Source organism: Amphiprion ocellaris, chromosome 5 (genome assembly GCF_022539595.1).
Source record: "Amphiprion ocellaris isolate individual 3 ecotype Okinawa chromosome 5, ASM2253959v1, whole genome shotgun sequence".
Lineage (NCBI taxonomy): Eukaryota > Metazoa > Chordata > Actinopteri > Pomacentridae > Amphiprion > Amphiprion ocellaris.
The window spans coordinates 8,064,615-8,082,156 of record NC_072770.1 but is presented as its reverse complement, the minus strand read 5'-3'; the positions used below and the strand labels follow the sequence as shown (position 1 = coordinate 8,082,156).

Genomic DNA, 17,542 nt, shown 5'->3' with positions numbered 1-17,542 from the left:
GCATGCGCCTGTCAGTGACAGACATTCAGTGGGATTAGGTGACCTGAGTTCTGCCTCATAGGAGAATCTGCAGCAAAACTAGTAAAACTGTGGAAACCTGGCAGCAAACGAGCCAAAAAAAATAGAGTGGAACACGGTGAAATACTGCTACCTTCAAAACTGTCAAAATATCTGTAAAATAATGGTAATTCTAGCTGATTTCAATGCAGAAAAACTGTAATTACATAATCATCCTGTGTAAAAGAACAATTATTGTTTAAAAACAGTTTTGACCTGTTTTTGTTTTAACATTTAACATATAACTTAATCCTTTTTTGAGGGATGATTTTACCACGAAGTATCCGGGAGTGAAAAATTGTAAAATACCATCAAAATTCTTCACCTATTTTCCATCCTTTGTGTAGTCGGCAATATAAATATATATATATATTTTTTTTCCTGATTTAAGTACAGGGCAAAAGGTGTAATTTTCAGTGAAATGATGTAAAGGACAAAATGATTCATTGTAAAAAAAAAAAAATTTAAACTTTTTTGTCTTTTTTACACTTAATGTGTACATTAATATTTTTTCAGTGATTTTACCAGATATTATCATAAAACTGGATTAATTATTTGTCATTTTTCTCTCCTCGGTATAGTTTTCTTAATGGCAAATATATGTAAAATAAAATTATTTTTGCTGATTTAAATATAGTTTTTAAAATGATTTATCATTGTTTCAGATAATATACACATTTCTTTTTTAATTTCTGACATCTGGAGTGGAAGTAAAATTTTATTTGGTTGCAGCTTTTAACAGAGTTTGTGTTTTTCCACTCTAAAGATTTAATGTGTCCATCTACTGTACTGATGAAGTTATGAGACTCAGAAATGATGGAAAATATCCTGCAATTCTGATCACAGATATGCACTTCAAGATACATCCTGATATTCTCAAACTACTAGGATTTAATTCTTAAAAATTTAAAGGCTGTAACACAAATTTTAATTTTATTCTCATTAGTCTATTTTTTTCCCTTGAAATATTTGTTTTTCTGCTTTTTTGCAGTGTCCCTATAATTATAAAAACATTAAAAATAAAATCTTTATTTTTATTTGAACAACTCATCATTTATTTTTCATAATAGGTTAGGTGGAATATGTTCCTTAGGTTTAGAGATAAATGATATGTTGATTGAAATTCCGAACTGTCTTATAAAGGACAGACACGGCGTGGAACCTTATGAGAAGTATAGTTTAAGCTAAACACAGAGATCCCTGTATGGCCAGTTACACTCAGGAACCATCAGCTTTAGAGGCTGAAGGGTTTAATGCTGGTCCAGAGAAGGACAGACTTAGTTTGTTGTGTAATTTAGATGAAGTTGAGAATGAGGATCAGTTTCTGTTTTACTGTCCTGTAGATGAAGATATCAGGGAGGTACTTTTCAGGAAGATGTCCTCTATTCATTTTGATTTCTTTTGGTTGGACGACCATGAAAAACTTGAGTTGTGTTTTAGAACAGGAACCTTTTTCATAGCAGAATTTCTTTGCCAGTCCTGGGATAAGAGGCAACATGTTTAGTTTGAGAACTGAGCAGCAGAATAATGTGTGTTTTGGATGTATTGGTGTCTTATAAACCTATGAGGGTTGTGTGCATGACACAAAAATAATGAAATCAATCAATCATATAAGATCAAACCATTTCGTCCTTCATAACTCACGGCTCTCGGTGCTAAAAGATGCTTCAGTCCTGCAGCAGCTGAATCCGTCCAGTAAAACAGAAGCAGGAAGCTGCGTCCAGGTGAGAGTATGAATTTATTTGCATTGGTAGGTGGAGGAGAGACTGTCAGGTGTCTCGTTTCCTGCACTCGTCCACAAGAACACACTGTGACGGTGAGATACCTGAGCGTGGCGTCCGGCCAACACAACACAAACTGCAACACAAACCTCAGTGGAAACAGACGTGTTTAAGGCAAACTCTACTGGAAACAATGAGAGTCGAGCAGGAACCAGACGACCAGAGGCTGGACAAAAACTCTCAGCAGAAACTACACATGCATTTTCATTTCCTCCTAAAACATGGTAGAAAATAAACAAAAAAACCTACGTGACATTCTGGGACTGAGAGTCAACACTGATCTGTTAGTTCACCGCCTACAAAACGTGTTCATTTAAAGGCGCCGTTCACCCAAATCACAAGAAAACACTTTTATCAAGTTTTACTTCACGTGTTGAGATTTTAGTGTTAAAACACAAAGAATTTAGTTTGTTCAGATTTTGAGCAATAATCAGAAAAAAATCTACAATTTCTCTTTTAAAATCACAGCTTTGTCTTCATAAAATCACTTTACTCACGAAAAAGAAAAAAAAAATCTTGAAAATGTTTTTCTTATTTCAAAGTTTTGGAATTTTTTTTGTAAAATTAGGACTTATTCAAACAATATTGCCTTTTTCTCTTTAAATCCTTCGTCTAGAGCAGCACTGTCGCCTCTCCAGAGACAATACCGACATATCTCTCAATATATTGCACATTTTTTCTTGTAGTTTTCCATTCAGAAACTAAAAATTTACTTCGATATACTGTGATTCTTACAAAGTACTGAGACTTAATTGTTAAAATACTGAAATATTTGCCTCATTGTACTCTCATCTGTTATGAACAATCATGATTTTCTTTATTCTCATAATATTGCAGCTGTTCTCTTGTAAAATTACAACTTTATTCTCATATTGATGCTTTCTTTCAATATTGCAATTTATTTTTGTAAAAACAGACTTTTCTACTCTTTAAAACACGTCTTTATCATCTGAATGTTATTTTCGACCTTGTAGCAGCATCTCTTTTCATCGTGGCTCTATCAATATATTCTCAAAATGTTGCAAGAGTTCTCATTTTATTCTCATGTTGACTATTTTGTTCCTTCAGCATTGCAAAATTTCTTGTAAACTGGCACTTTTCCCTCTTTTTCTCAAACTACTGAGACTTAATTCTTGACATGTCACACTAATTTAGTAAAATTCTGAATTTATTTTCATATTATTTTCAATTACATTCCCCTAAAAGGTTGAAACATTAGATTGTTTTCTTCCTATCACTGTGACATTACACTTAATGTTTCCAAAATACACATCTGTATCGTCCTTTTGACTTTTGTCCTTGATTTGACTTACAATTTATTTTAAGTACAGCTTCTTGCTCAGAACGGTCATGTAATTCTCATGATAAATAACCTGATATAAAAATCCTCTGAACTCCAAAACATGTTGGCACCAAAATTCAAAAATTCATCAGCCAGAAACTGTAAAAACTGAAAGAATCATCAAATTTTCCCACTTTCAGACTAGTCCTTGAACTACTCATGTGTGACTTTGGTTCTGTTTCATAAAATTTAACTAAACCTAAGCGTGAAATCATGATAATATATATCCTAATCATTTTATTCTACATGTATCATTGGAAAAAAAATCAAAAATTAACCATTTTTTAAACCAGATTCCGTAGAAAAATTACTAAATTCTGAGCTCCTCGATGCAACTATTGAGCAATTAATGACTTGGCTGAACTGCAGGCTGTGTTTTACTGCTCTAAAGTACGTGGAGCCTCCTTTTGTTTTCCAGTGTTGGAGACACCAATGGACCAAATGTTAGATGTGTTTCTTTCAGGTTATTTCGATTTTTGGAAATGAAATGATCTGAAAATTTTGAGTTTTTCTGTGTCATTCTGTGTCAAACTGAGAAGACATTTCTGAGTTTTCTCTCCTTCTTCAGGGTTGTTCTGTTTCTGTAGAGGTTCAGGACTTTACACTGCAGTGAAAAATGAACCAACAGTGAAGAGAAATGTGTAAAAACTGCTTGGAGTTCAGAGGATTAACCTCTAATATTCCACCTTCAGTCATTACAGGATGAACTTTTCAGTGATTTGGGTGAAGCTGCCTTTTAATACTGGTGTGTGGAAACCTTTGTTTTGCCAACAGTCTTTTTTTCTATCCAGATAACTGAACCTGAACTCATTGCATTGGGTTTAGGACCAATTTCATGAATGACTCTCACTACAGTTGACACTTGGCATCGTAGATCATTTTAAACAAACCGCAGAGGCAGCAACAGTAAGACAGAGTCAGCAGGTGGATAAAACATAAAAAAACAGGCACAATATGCAAAAGCAAAGAAAACGCTACAGTCGTCTGTTGGGGACAAACGTGGAGCTGCTGTAACAGTATCAGAGGTGGAGGCAGAGCGAGTGGCAGCCACACTTCAAATAAACAGACTTTTATTAAGTTTGAACAGATTCTCGTCAGTCACCACCGTAAAAACTGTGACGTCATTGTGTGACCTCATCTCCTGCTCAGTCGCCTACATGTGACCACGTTGGATTTTGTGGAGGAAAAATAATGCCGACCAGACTTTAACATTTCGACAGCGTAAGGCTCAGTGAATCTGCAACACACGTTGCTCATTTTAAGTAATATTCGATGCTTCTTTATTTTTAATAAATCCCATGAAAAAGAACCCAAACATCTACTGACAGTTCAAATCTGTGTTTCAGAGCCGGATAGATTTTATTCCCATGTGGTTTTGTTTATTGATAAAAACTACACAGAACAAAAACAGAAACTCGACATGTAAATATTCTTTTTTTTTTTGACTCAAAAAAAAATCTAATTTTATTTGTATTGTTTTGGTTAAAAAAAATGCAAAATTTGGCCACTTGTGCTAAGAACGTGGTGAGTTATTCAACAAATGGTGAGAAATACCTAATTAAACACACATTAACCAATAAGGCAGAATCAGTTGCCTGGTCAGACTGCAGCTTATTATCATCCTGCTATAGAAGGAAAAAACATTGACTCGTTTGTATTTGTTTAGACCAATCACAGTCGTTGTGGGAGGAGTTAAGGATGTAGCTTTGGTCTTCCTTAAAATAATAAGATTTCTTTTGGTGGAACATTTGCAGCAGGGAGACGAAATATATTAAATATATTATAAGAAAGGGTTTTCAATATTGTAACAAATGAAATGAAAATGAGCGACCAGTGGCAGGTTTATACCCACAGTCTACATCCGGTGAGTCAGAACAGAAGAAGAAGGTCGTGCATGTCAGCAAATGTATTGTAGCTTAGCTGCAGTACCTGGTCGTTCCACCAGGTGGAGCCTCTTACTACTTCATGATATTGAAAACTGCATTTTTCATCCAAAAAAAAAAACACTGACCTCATAAATCACAGGACGTTCCACACAGAAAGGCCACACTAGAGGCACTTCTTAACTCATCGACACAAACCTCAGCCCGATTCTTCGTTTACGTTCTTGCCATGAATGCAAATTTTACATAATTTTCTTAAACATCAATCAGTAACAATATCCATCAATACTGTATTCATCAATAACACAAGTTGAGTACAGTGGACATTTGTCTTGTGCTGATGTTGATATTTGAGTCAACAAAGAGAGTTCTGTTTCATCATACAAAAACTCCATCTTTGTTGATCTAAGTTTGTCTTAAACACATCAGCTCGGTCGGAGGTCATTATGCATCACAGAAGTCTTTGTCATGGTGCCTATTGCTAGCTAAACCCCCACAATGCTCTCTGCTTAGCAACATAAACTGCCTGTAGTCTTAGTGACGCCTCCTCTGGTCTCTACAGTAATAAACAGTAAGAGGCTCCACCTGGTGGAACAACCAGGTACTACAGCTCATCTACAATACATTTACTGACATGCAGGTGGAGAAAACCGGTTTTTACCATCTGTTGGAGCTTGTGGAGTCACAGTACATCCTATCCTCTAAACACGGTATTTCTGAGTGTCCTCTAGAACTTTAGGCTAACGTTCCTGAAGATCTAAATAACATTAAGTAACAGACTGAATGAAGAAACGCTGTTTTTGTAGGACTAAACAACTCGATCAGAGGTCATTAAATGTCACAGAGGTTTTTGTCATGGTGCCCATTGTTAGCTAAACTCCCACAGTGCTCTCTGCTTGCCAACATGAGCTGCCTGTAGTCTGAGGCCTTGTCCACACGTAGCCGGGTATCTCACAAAACGAAGATATTTTTCTACGATTCGGCCTATCATCCACATGAAAACGCAGATTTACGCCATCAAAAACGATTCTTTTTAAAAACTCTGACCAAAGTGAAGATTTGCGAATTCTCCGTTTTATGCGTCTCCATGTGGACATCAGTAACCGAGGTTTTGCATTTCGAAACGTCACCGCCTGCGACAAAATATGTTCTTACGTCACATATGCAACCTGTGTTTACATTCGGTAACAGTATGGATGCTCTCACAAGGTTTTGGGCGCTGTTTCTTGTACAGGTGCTTTTTACTTGCTTGTTTTTACAAGCCCAGATACTGCTCCACATTCAACAACACAGGCGAAGGACGACGTTAAGGATGGTTATTCTCCACCACCTTGCTAGGATTTGGGGAACTACTGCCACCTAAAGGTCCGGCATGCTTATGAATGTGCTTAAAAACACACTTATGCGGTTAGGTGTGGATGAAGTTTTTTTCTAAAAACGAGGTGGTGTGTACGTAAGTTTTTTTCTAGACGGAGGGGACAGGATATTCGGTTTTACAAAAACCCTGCTACGTGTGGACAAGGCCTGAGTGACGACCTGTAACTTCTATTGAATCAAACAGTAAGAGGCTCCACCTGGTAGAACAACCAGGTACTACAGCTCATTTACAATACATTCACTGACATGCATGTGGAGAATTTAGGTTTTCTCTGTCTATTGGAGCTGGTGGAGTCACAGTACATCCCACTCATTTCACACTACATTTCAGACAGTGGAGCTTTACAACAAGGTTCCTGAACACCTACAGAACATTAAGGAAGAACTTCGATGCAGAAATGCAGCATTTTTCTTAATGCAGAGTTATTCAGTTGTCAAGCATAAACACTGGAGTGATTTTATAAACTTCAACACACTTGAAGTGTGTTTAATGTGGGGAAATGACTGATAGGATCGAGAAACATTTGATTGGAATACTAGAGCACAAATGCGCTATTTCTTCTGTTTTGTTTGCTAAAACATACAAGTATGAACCATTTGCGGACATAACTGACTGTTCAAACAATAAATTGCAAGCTGTTTTTACAGGTTTTTATCTTCAGTAGTAACAAACAGACTACAGAGAGTTTGGAGAGGTGGACTAACACACTGGTTTTGGTCTTTTCGTGGGATTTATTGACACTAATGAAAAATAAAATAATGAAGTAAATGGATGAGGAGTGCCAAAGAGCAGAGTAACAGCTGGAGGACTGACCTGAAACTTGACAGTACTGAATGAAAGCAGCCACATTGTGCATCTCCACTATAAAACGTCCTGATCTTTGCTCTGATCAGCTGCAAAATGTGAGAAACCCTGAGCAGCTGAGTTCTCTGTTGAGATCAAAAGTCCAGTCAATAATGTTTGAACCTTTGATTAACACCTGCAGAGCTACAAACATCAGTCAGTGAGAGAAAATCTTACAGTAGAGTGTAGAATACCCTAATGAACATATAAGCCAGTAGTAGGACAATAAACAAACACAAAAGTCCCACCTAAATTGACCAAATGTGCAAATGTAACTGAGAAAATACTGGCAGTGAATATTTTTGAAGGTTTGCACATTGAGGACGTGAAGTTGACGTTAAGTTTTTCCTCCAAAACATCGTCTTGCTGCCGGGAAACAGTGGCACAGTTTTGCGTGACACGCAGAGGATGAGGTCGTTTTAAAATACATAAAGGAAGGTTTTATAAATGTGCCAAGCAGGATTTTTTTTTTTAACTTAAAAGAGAAGCACAGACACTGCAAGTTTGGTATTTACAATAGCAAAAAGGTAAAGTTATGCAAATATTACAAAAATTATCATCATGGAAAGCAAAGAGTCATACCTATACATTTTCTTGCACATGAACAGTTAAAACACACGTAAGTTTCTCTCCTTGAACTCAGCGAGTAGCACCTGAAACATCTGCTCTGTGGAACCGTCAGTTTGTCAGAAGGAGATTTCTTATTACTGGGGCAGAAGATGAAACTGGTACAAATTCAATTCTGCACTGGTGAAAAAGAAACAAAATGACAGTAATATTCCAGTATCTTAATATATATTATTTGTCCTCACATTCAGTTGGCAGAAGCACATACTTTACACCACATCACCCCCTGCATCTTTATGTGGAAAACAGGGAAGAAAAGATGAGTGCGACTATCGGGGCGGGACAGAGTCAGTAATGGCCGGCGTGTCCTCAGTGAGCAGCAGAACTGAGCAGTGAACAAGGCTTGATTTTGAAAACAAAAATGTGAAGATGGCAGGCAATCTGGTTGCAAACACTGACACAGTAACGCACCAAGTCAAACAAGGAAATGATCTGCCGGAGAGAAAGAAACACCATCACTTATTATAGGCAGGAAAACAGGAGTGGAAGCCCATTACAGCCAGGAGGAGGGAAAAGCAGGAGAGAACTTAATGTTTTCTTACAACATCTCATGACTTTTGACTCATTCAATAGTTTTAATTTATTTTACACACTGTAGATTAATACTGAAGACATCCAAACTATATGGAATTATGTTCCAAACAAAAAACTGTCAATCTTCAGTATTAATCTACAATGTTGAAAATAATACAAATAAATAAGCATTGAATGAGAAGGTGTTTCCAAATTTTTGCCTGGTAGTGTATGTTCAGGCTTACAAAATCATATATTTGACTTAACCCTCTGAACTTTGAACCCATCAGGCATGTTATATTTTAAAAATCACCAAAATTACACTATTTATCCGAGTCAAAAACTGTATTTAAAAAAAAAAAAAAAAAAAAAAAAGACAAAATGATCAGATTTTCAATTTTCCTAAAATCATTGTCAGAAAATTTTACCAAATCTGGGATTAAAATTGTGACATTTTATCAAAATAATTTTCCTGTTGTGCTCGTGGGTGGGGAAGGTCTTCTCAAGCCCAGGAAATAGTGAAAGCAGAGGGGTTGCCATCTTGATTAATAAGGCAGTTAACTTTAGTGAAACAAATGTGCTAATAGATCCAGATGGTCGATATGTGATAGTGTGGGGTCAAATATTGGATACGTCAATTGCTCTTTGTAATATCTACGCACCTAATTTCGATAAACCAGAATTTTTTCACAGTTTATCACAGCTTCTCCTGGACCTCGGGGATATTCAGATAATACTAGGTGGAGATTTTAACCAAATACTAAGTCAGGATCTTGATAGATCATTACCTAGACGGAATACAGAAAACAGATCAGCAGCTGCCATCAGACAACTTGCCACTGATTTGGGCCTAAAAAATATTTGGAGGTTAATACACCCAGATGGGAGAGATTATACATTTTTTTCTTCTCCCCATAATGTTTACACAAGGATTGATTATTTCCTAATTTCTCAATCATTAGTTGATTACTCTCTTAGTTCGGATATAGGTAACATAATCATTTCAGATCATGCCCCGGTTTTCCTCTGCCTGACAAAATTTTCACAGACACCTAAAAGCTGGAGATGGCGACTAAATGTATCCCTACTGAAAGATAATTTATTCCTTGCGATGATACGGAAGGAAACGTCACTTTTTAAGGAAATAAACAATAAGCAGGACAGTGCCATCTCTATTTGGTGGGACACATTGGAAGCTTATTGGGGGGGGGGAATTATTTCCTATGCTTCTTTCAGAAAGAGATTGGCTAACGAGAAATCCAACACATTAGAGACTGAACTTAAAACACTTGAAGCCTCATACTCTCGGACCGGGGATAGGACCACACTAAACATGATAACTGCCACTAAATTTCAGTTAAATAAATTATATCATAAAAAAGCAGAATATGCCTTGTTTCGAACCAAACAGACATACTGGGAGATGCGAGAAAGACCTGGTCGCCTATTGGCCTACCGCTTGAGACAGCAGGACAGCATGAACCATATAGCTGGCACGCGACAGCCAGATGAACATATTTCTACCTCCTCTAAGCAGATGAATGAAAGATTTAAATCATTTTATAATACTCTTTACTCATCACAAGGTGATCTGGATAAACAAAAGCTTGATAGTTTTTTTACTGATCTTAATCTTCCACAATTAACTGACAGAGACTTCCTAGAAGCACCGATAAAAATAGATGAGCTCTCTCAGGCAATCAGAAACATGCCACCAAATAAATCCCCCGGGCTGGATGGACTACCTGCTGATTTTTATAGAGCATTTGAAGATATTGTAAGCCCTATATTGCTCGAAGTTTACTCCGACGCATTTAAAGCTGGTACCTTACCACAGTCTATGCACACTGCAGTTATATCTTTTATTCACAAAAAGGGGAAAGATGACTTAGACCATAGCGGCTATCGACCCATTTCACTGCTCCACTGCGATCAAAAGATTTTAGCAAAAATATTAGCAAATCGCCTGTCAAAAGTCACTGGGAGTGTAATTTACATGGATCAATCAGGCTTCATCCCAAATCGTTATAGCTCTGATATTATTAGACGGCTAATCAATCTACAGCACTTAGCATATGACTCCACCCATCCAACAATCGCTTTGTCACTAGACGCCGCTAAGGCATTTGACTGTGTAGAGTGGAGTTATCTTTTTGAAACAGAAGATTTGGCTTTGGACAAAATTTTATAACATGGATCAAAACCTTCTATGATACCCCCTATGCCTGTGTTTTAACAAATGATCTTATATCTAATCCATTCCAGCTGTATAGGTCCACAAGACAGGGCTGTCCCTTGAGTCCGGGCTTGTTTGTGCTTGCCTTGGAGCCTTTAGGGCAGAAACTGAGGAACCATTTAGATATACATGGGATCACAGGAGACAGTGTACATCACAAACTTTTACTGTATGCAGATGATATGTTAGTGCTACTAATGCAACCAGAAAAATCCATAGCCACATTATTAAATTGTATTGAAGAGTTCACGCTATTATCTGGATATCGCATTAATTGGGACAAGTCTGAGGCCATGCCTATATCAGGCTACTGCCCATCTACCCCCTTCCACCGGTGGAAATTTCGCTGGGCTTCGAAAGGCATTAAATATTTAGGCATTCAAATAACTCCAGACTATAAAGATATGGTCCGCGAGAACATCAATCCACTGTTTCAGAAAATGAAATCAGACTTTAGTAGGTGGACTAAAATCCATCTTTCACTCTGGGAGAAAATAAACTCCATTAAAATGATGACTGCACCTATGATCTATTACATGTTATCTCACCTTCCTCTGAATATCCCAGAGTCCCACTTTAGGGATCTTGACACTCTCATTTTAGACTTTCTGTGGGGCAATTCATATCACCGTCTAGGAATGAGGAAACTACAGGCCCACACAAAGAGAGGGGGATTTTCACTTCCCAACTTTAGATGGTACTGCTGGGCTTTTAATATGAAGCACATAAGGACATGGCTACCTAGTGACAAGATAGGGGATAAACCAAGTTGGTTCCAAATAGAGGCTGAAGTTAGCTATCCCCTTGGTCTGAGTTGTTCGGCACAAAGCTACCACTACAGAATGACAACCCCATTATTGCCAACACTAAATTAATGTGGCATAAACTACATAGAGCAGGCCGTTGGGACTTCTTCAAATCCCCTCATGTGCCTTTATGGAATAACAAGCGAATTCTAATTGGAGAAAAAACAGTTAACTGGACTATTTGGAAAAAAGCAGGGATAATCTATATTTTACATTTATTCGACAGCAACACCAAACACTTCTTAAGCTTTAACCAAGTAATGGATAGATATAAATTGCCACATAATCAGTACTGGAGGTATGTCCAAACCCGCAAGATTAACGATCTGTTACAGGAACAACTATGTGACCCTTTACTCAAGGTTAAGAAACACTGGGCAGGGGATATGGAGATGGACATATCTCCTGAGGACTGGGAATCATGTTTAAAGAATATTAACACAACGTACAAAGAAATGGGTAATAGGTTCATTCAACTGAAAATAATACACAGATGGCATCGGACACCAGAACTTCATAAATGGAACTTGATACCAGTAGACTTGTTGGAGATGCGGCGGAAGTGGTGCCTCTATACTCCATATACTCTGGACATGTCCCGCACTTAAAGACTGGTTGAACAACATCCAGCAGATGATATTTGAAGTCCTACACAAAAAGTTTCAAATCTCTGTAAAAGTGTCCATGTTGGGATCAACCACGGAGCTTCAAGACAATGACTTTTCATGGTTTGAAAAAAGGTGGATTATTTTGGCTCTCTCAACAGCTAAATGGATACTGCTAAGACACTGGAGGAGAAAACATCCTCCCCCTTATGAAGAATGGATGACAACAATGGCACAGCTAGCTGCATATGAGAGGGTGACGTACTCTACTAGACAGACTGGACCAACACAAACTTACATGGAACCCCTTTACAGACTGGCTGACTTCGAACTGATGGCCCACTTGGTGTGACTATGTCAATGATCTGCACTTTGTGTATAATTGATTATTGAGCGGTGTCAGTGTGGTGGTGTGTGCTTGTGTGTTTTCGTTTGGGTTGTTTTGTTTTTTTTTTTATCATTTCACTTGGTTATTTGTTCTTAATATCACTTGTATTTGTTTGGAAAATAATAAACTGTTAATTCCAAAATAATTTTACTGTTAATGTCTCTTTACCAAAACTTAACCATTTGCTCAGACTAGATTCTGTAAAAAATGTAAATTCTGAGCTCCTCGGTGCAACCATGAAGCCATGACTAACTCAGCTACAATCAACGGCCATGGGAAACAAAATTCTGACAGTTTTAAGCTGAACTGCAGGCAGTGGTTTTACAGAACAGAGAGAAAACAAGTACGTAAAGTAACTAAAAATGTAAATAGCTGTATAATAGTTATAGTATGTGGAGTCACCATTTTTTATTTCCAGCGTTAGTAATATCTGCTGGACACATTGATTTAAGATTTTATCAACTTTTGTAAAGCAGATAGTCAAAGAAATTCAATTTTTTTTTCAACTATTTCTGTCATTTTAACTGTCATACTGCAGACATTTCTGAGTTCTCTCTCCTTCTTCACATGGTTGTTCTGTTTATACAGAGGTTCAGGGCTTTATATTAAAGTGAAAAATGAACCCACAGTGAAGAAAAATGTGACAGGAGCAAAAAAAAATCCACAAACTACTTGAAGTTCAGAGGGTCAACATCATTATTCTGACGCAGTGTAATAATGGTGAGTTACTGTCTCAACTTTGATTTAATTTCTCATCATTCTGGCTTTGCATCCCATAATTTACCGTTTTTATATACTATAACGGTTTAAATTTTTGTCTGTGGTAACATTTAAAGTAAATTCTGTTCATGGTGATAATGGGCTTCCATACAACACAGAAAATTAACGTCAACAACAATCATTTCAATATAATTATCCAGCAAATTTGACGCAAAAATGATGCAAAATAATCAAAGAAGAAAATGTGTTTGGCTTAAATAAACTCGGCTGCTAGGTGGCGCTGTAGGCTACGCAACCTGAATAAACAGAGTAGAATAAGCTCGAAACAAAACCAGTTGTTTGCAAACTGCTAAAAAAAACAAAGAAAACTGTATTTTGTCCATCTACACAGAAAAATGAAGTCTCCAGGAATTATTTTTACCTGGAAAGTAAGAATTATTCCTTAGTGTCGGCTGGAATCAGACATTTAAGATGATGTTTAGAAACAGCTGGCCGATGAACTTAGAGCATTTGAGAATCTATTTGGAAAACCTTTTTCCATTTTCCATGCAGTACATGGAGTCTTATTAAAAAAAAACCTAAAGATAGCAAAATTAGTAGCGTCTGCTTGAATTTTGCAGCTGTAATTAATTTTTTTCTGATGCGATACTTGAAAATAATTTATATAAACAGCCCATTTCTAAATAAACACCAACATCGCTGATTAAACACAACCATATCTGATGTTTATGGGAAATTTTGACTTGTCACAGCAGGAAAAGTTCAGTTAAAACTACCAACACTGGACACTAACTTCACCAAACTCTGGATCATCATCAGTATTATTAGTTCCACCTGTACGTTTCCGGCTCTGACAAGTCAAAATACCTCGAGAACATCCGTGATCTATCTACAGGATCCTGCGTACTCACCAGTGCAATCCAGAGAACCACGTACTCGTCGATAAAACTATTGAAATACTGATCCAGGAACAGGAGTCCTGGTCCCAGGAAGGCTAAATCGTGGAGATGCATCTCACTTTTTGTCATATGTGCTACCTGAGGACGGAAAGAACAAAAAGACAAGCAGTTTAAACTTCTGTGTGCAACAACCTCTGCAGAGCATTGTCTTCACCAGAAGATTTTTACAAATTCTTCTTCAGAATGTCAGGTTTAAGATGGTTGACACAGTTGGGGAGATGCGGGAGAAGCATTTGTAAAAATGCTTCTCCAGCATCTCCCCAACTGTGTCAACCATCTTAAACCTGAGAGATTCAAAAGTATTTCTGGTGGCTTCCCTTTTACATCCATGTTATTTGAAATTTATCATCTCTAACTCTGAGTGGTTTTTTTGTTACGTTGAATTGTTTATGAGCTCAATTTGTTGAGCTCACAATCATCACGAGTCAGTTGCTTTGGCAACTCGTGATGGAAACAATAAAATTTATTCTAATCTAAATCACCAGAACTAACTGGTACAAACAGGAACATAATGTTGAGCTCAAAACTGCAAAATTAAAATAAAAAATGCAAACCAGATGGAATTACAGCAAACAAATAGTCCTGTTAAATTTGTCGACTCTAGAACAGGGGTGTCCAACATGCGGCCCACGGGCCAAAACCTGTCCTCAAGAGGGACCAATCAGGTCCTCAAAGTGTAAAAATTCCAGAGAAAAAGTTAACTGCAGATTATAAATTAGTACTACTATAAATTTAAAATAATTTCTAGACCATGACAAGTTGTTTTGACCAGAAAAAATACTAGATAGCTGTTCTTTTGTAATCTTTGTCTCATTTTTGCAGTATTTTGTCTCATTTTCCTGCCTTTTTTTGTCTGACTTTTGTCGTTTGTATCATATTTTTGTCGTTTTGTTTCTTTTTTGTCTCGCTTTTGTCGTTGTCTACTTTTTTATCGTTTTGTTTCTTGCTTTTGTCATTTTTGTCTCATTTGTGTAATTTCATCTTTTTATTGTCTTTGTTGCCTTGTAACTTTTTTGTCTCATTTTTTTGTCTCATTTTTGTTTTGTTTCATGTGGCTTGTCTCACTTTTTGTCATTTTGTTTCTCGCTTTTGTAGTTTTGTGTCTTGTTTTTTGTTGTTTTTGTCTGACGTTTGTCATTTGTCTCATGTTTTTGTTGCTTTGTTTCTCATTTGTGTTGTTTGTCTATTTTTTTGTCATTTCATTTCTCACGTCTATCTTTTTTTGTCAGGTTTGTGTAATTTTTGTCTCATAGTCGTTTGTGTATTTTTTTGTTGCTTTGGAAGTTTTTGTCAAATTTTTTTGTGTCATTTTTTTTGCTCTGTCTCATTTTTGTAATATTTTGTATTGTTTTGGTTGTTTTTTTTTGTCTGACTTTTGTCATTTTGATCATAAAGTAAAATACTATATCAGTTCCACATAGCTGTGACTAAATGTTTTGTTCCTTTGTAGACACTCGGTCATGTGGAAGTTGTAATGTTTAAATGATAAACTGAGGCATAATGTTGTTGAAATAGAGTTTATTTTTCTTAAATTTCAGATTGTTCATAATGTTTTGTAAAAAGGTAATTCCTTAAATGTGAACATTTTCAGAATGTACTTTGTTGCACTAAAAAGAAAAATTTGGAGTTGTGATTATTTATAGATTATAATGTTGTGATTTTACTGGTGCGTCCCACTTGAGATCAAATTGGGCTGAATGTGGCCCCTGAACTAAAATGAGTTTGACTCCCCCGCTCAAGAACCATGGCGTTTAAAAATCCTCAAACAGGAACTCTTGTTTTACATGTGAATAAAACCATACTATTTGTACTAACTTTAAAAATGCAAAATATTTGATGTTTGTCTATTCAAGTTTACACAGTGAAGAATTTCACTCAGACGCATAACAAAAAAAAAAAAAAACAAATCTGAAAAAACTGAAAAACTAAAAACCAGCAGGCAGGTTTAAAGGACTGTTACCTGATAAAAATAAAATAAAACTGCCATAATTACACCATTTATCACAGGAAGAATTTGAAAAAAAATAAATAAATTGTTGATTCTGAACCACGTGACATTCCTCGAATGACTCATCTGTGACATGCTGTTACAGTTTGGGAAAACTGACCAAATATAAGCTTGAAATTGGGGTATTCCATTATAAATCATTTAAATCTGCATGTCTCAACTTTTAAAAAAATTGCCAAAAATAAAATGCTTGCACCAGATTCTGTGAAATCTCAGCCAAACTGTGACACTATTAATAAAGATATTAAAATATATGTAATTTTTTAATGATTTCTGTCATTTTAACTGCGTTAAACTGCACTGTCATTTCTCTCTTCTTCTTTTCATGGTTGTTCTGTTTCCATAGAGGTTCAGGGCTTTATATTGCATTGAAAAATGAGTTCACAGTGCACAAAAATGTGACAGGAACAGAAAAAGCTCAGAAACTCCTCAGTTCAGAGGGTTAAACAGTTAAATTCATGCGGGACCTGCTCTGTGTTGGACTGAAAAATGTCAAAAGTGTTCCTTTAACTTTTTAATTTTACTTTCTGAGCATTTAGGAGACCAATATCTGCAGCAGGAATCACAAAAACAAATAAATGAGTCTGACTTACAACTAATTTATTGGTGATTTTTGCTGAGACGAAGCCGAACGCCAGGATGTAAAGACACGGATGTTTCTCGAAGAGCTGGACAGCAGACTTCTTGTATATCATCATGGCCAAAATAATGACGGAGCCAATGTGTAGGACTGGAGAGAGGACGCTGGTTCCCTGAAGCCACATGAGAAACAGAACATCTGATGAAGCTTGTACTTTAATTTGAGCATAATAGACATAAAATTAGGAGAGTAAAATTAGCGTTAGCGAGAGGGATGAGCACATCCAACAAAAAACTGGAATGTAACTTGGAAACATAAATTTATCAAAGCAACGTTTCGGTACCGAAATGTTGCTTTGATAAATTTATGTTTGTAAGTTGGACAGTGCGTGGGATTCCAGTTTTTATAAGTCTAGGAAACTAAAATTACAATTAATTAACTATAGGTAATAAAATGTGAAAATGAGAAGCTAAAACCAGCACCAGATACATCCTAGTTTCCCGTTTACAAACAAATTAAAGACACACACAGCAGGGGTAGAAATCTTATTCCTCAAGTTTTGAATCTAAAACTGACGACTTAAATCCAGTCTCGATTATCTGAGAGTTTATCAAAAAGTCCCAGGACTGTTTGTGGCAAACATGTCACACAAGATTTGTGATGTTTCCAAATTTTGACAGAGAGAAAACAAACTCTGGGAGCAGAGCATCACTGCACGAGGAGACACTTAGACAGATGGAGGTTAAATTTATACCAGGATTTTTTTTTTCTTTTTTAAAAATGGGACAGTCCTGGAACTTTCTGATCAACCCTCGT

The 17,542-nt window shown here is 36.5% G+C and overlaps 1 protein-coding gene across 2 annotated transcripts in view; it reads right to left on the bottom strand.

The window, feature by feature from the left end:
• Positions 1-4,233: 4,233 nt before the first annotated feature.
• Positions 4,234-17,542, bottom strand: part of cept1b (choline/ethanolamine phosphotransferase 1b) — a 29,620-nt gene continuing 16,311 nt past the window's right edge. For both annotated transcript variants that reach the window (XM_035953452.2, XM_023281474.3), the window contains exons 8-10: positions 16,740-16,898; positions 14,091-14,216; positions 4,234-8,343 (exon numbers count right to left, since the gene is read on the bottom strand). In XM_035953452.2, coding sequence (XP_035809345.1) covers positions 8,221-8,343; positions 14,091-14,216; positions 16,740-16,898 — 408 coding nt within the window. In that variant the 3' untranslated portion in view covers positions 4,234-8,220. The remainder of the gene's footprint in view (positions 8,344-14,090; positions 14,217-16,739; positions 16,899-17,542) is intronic.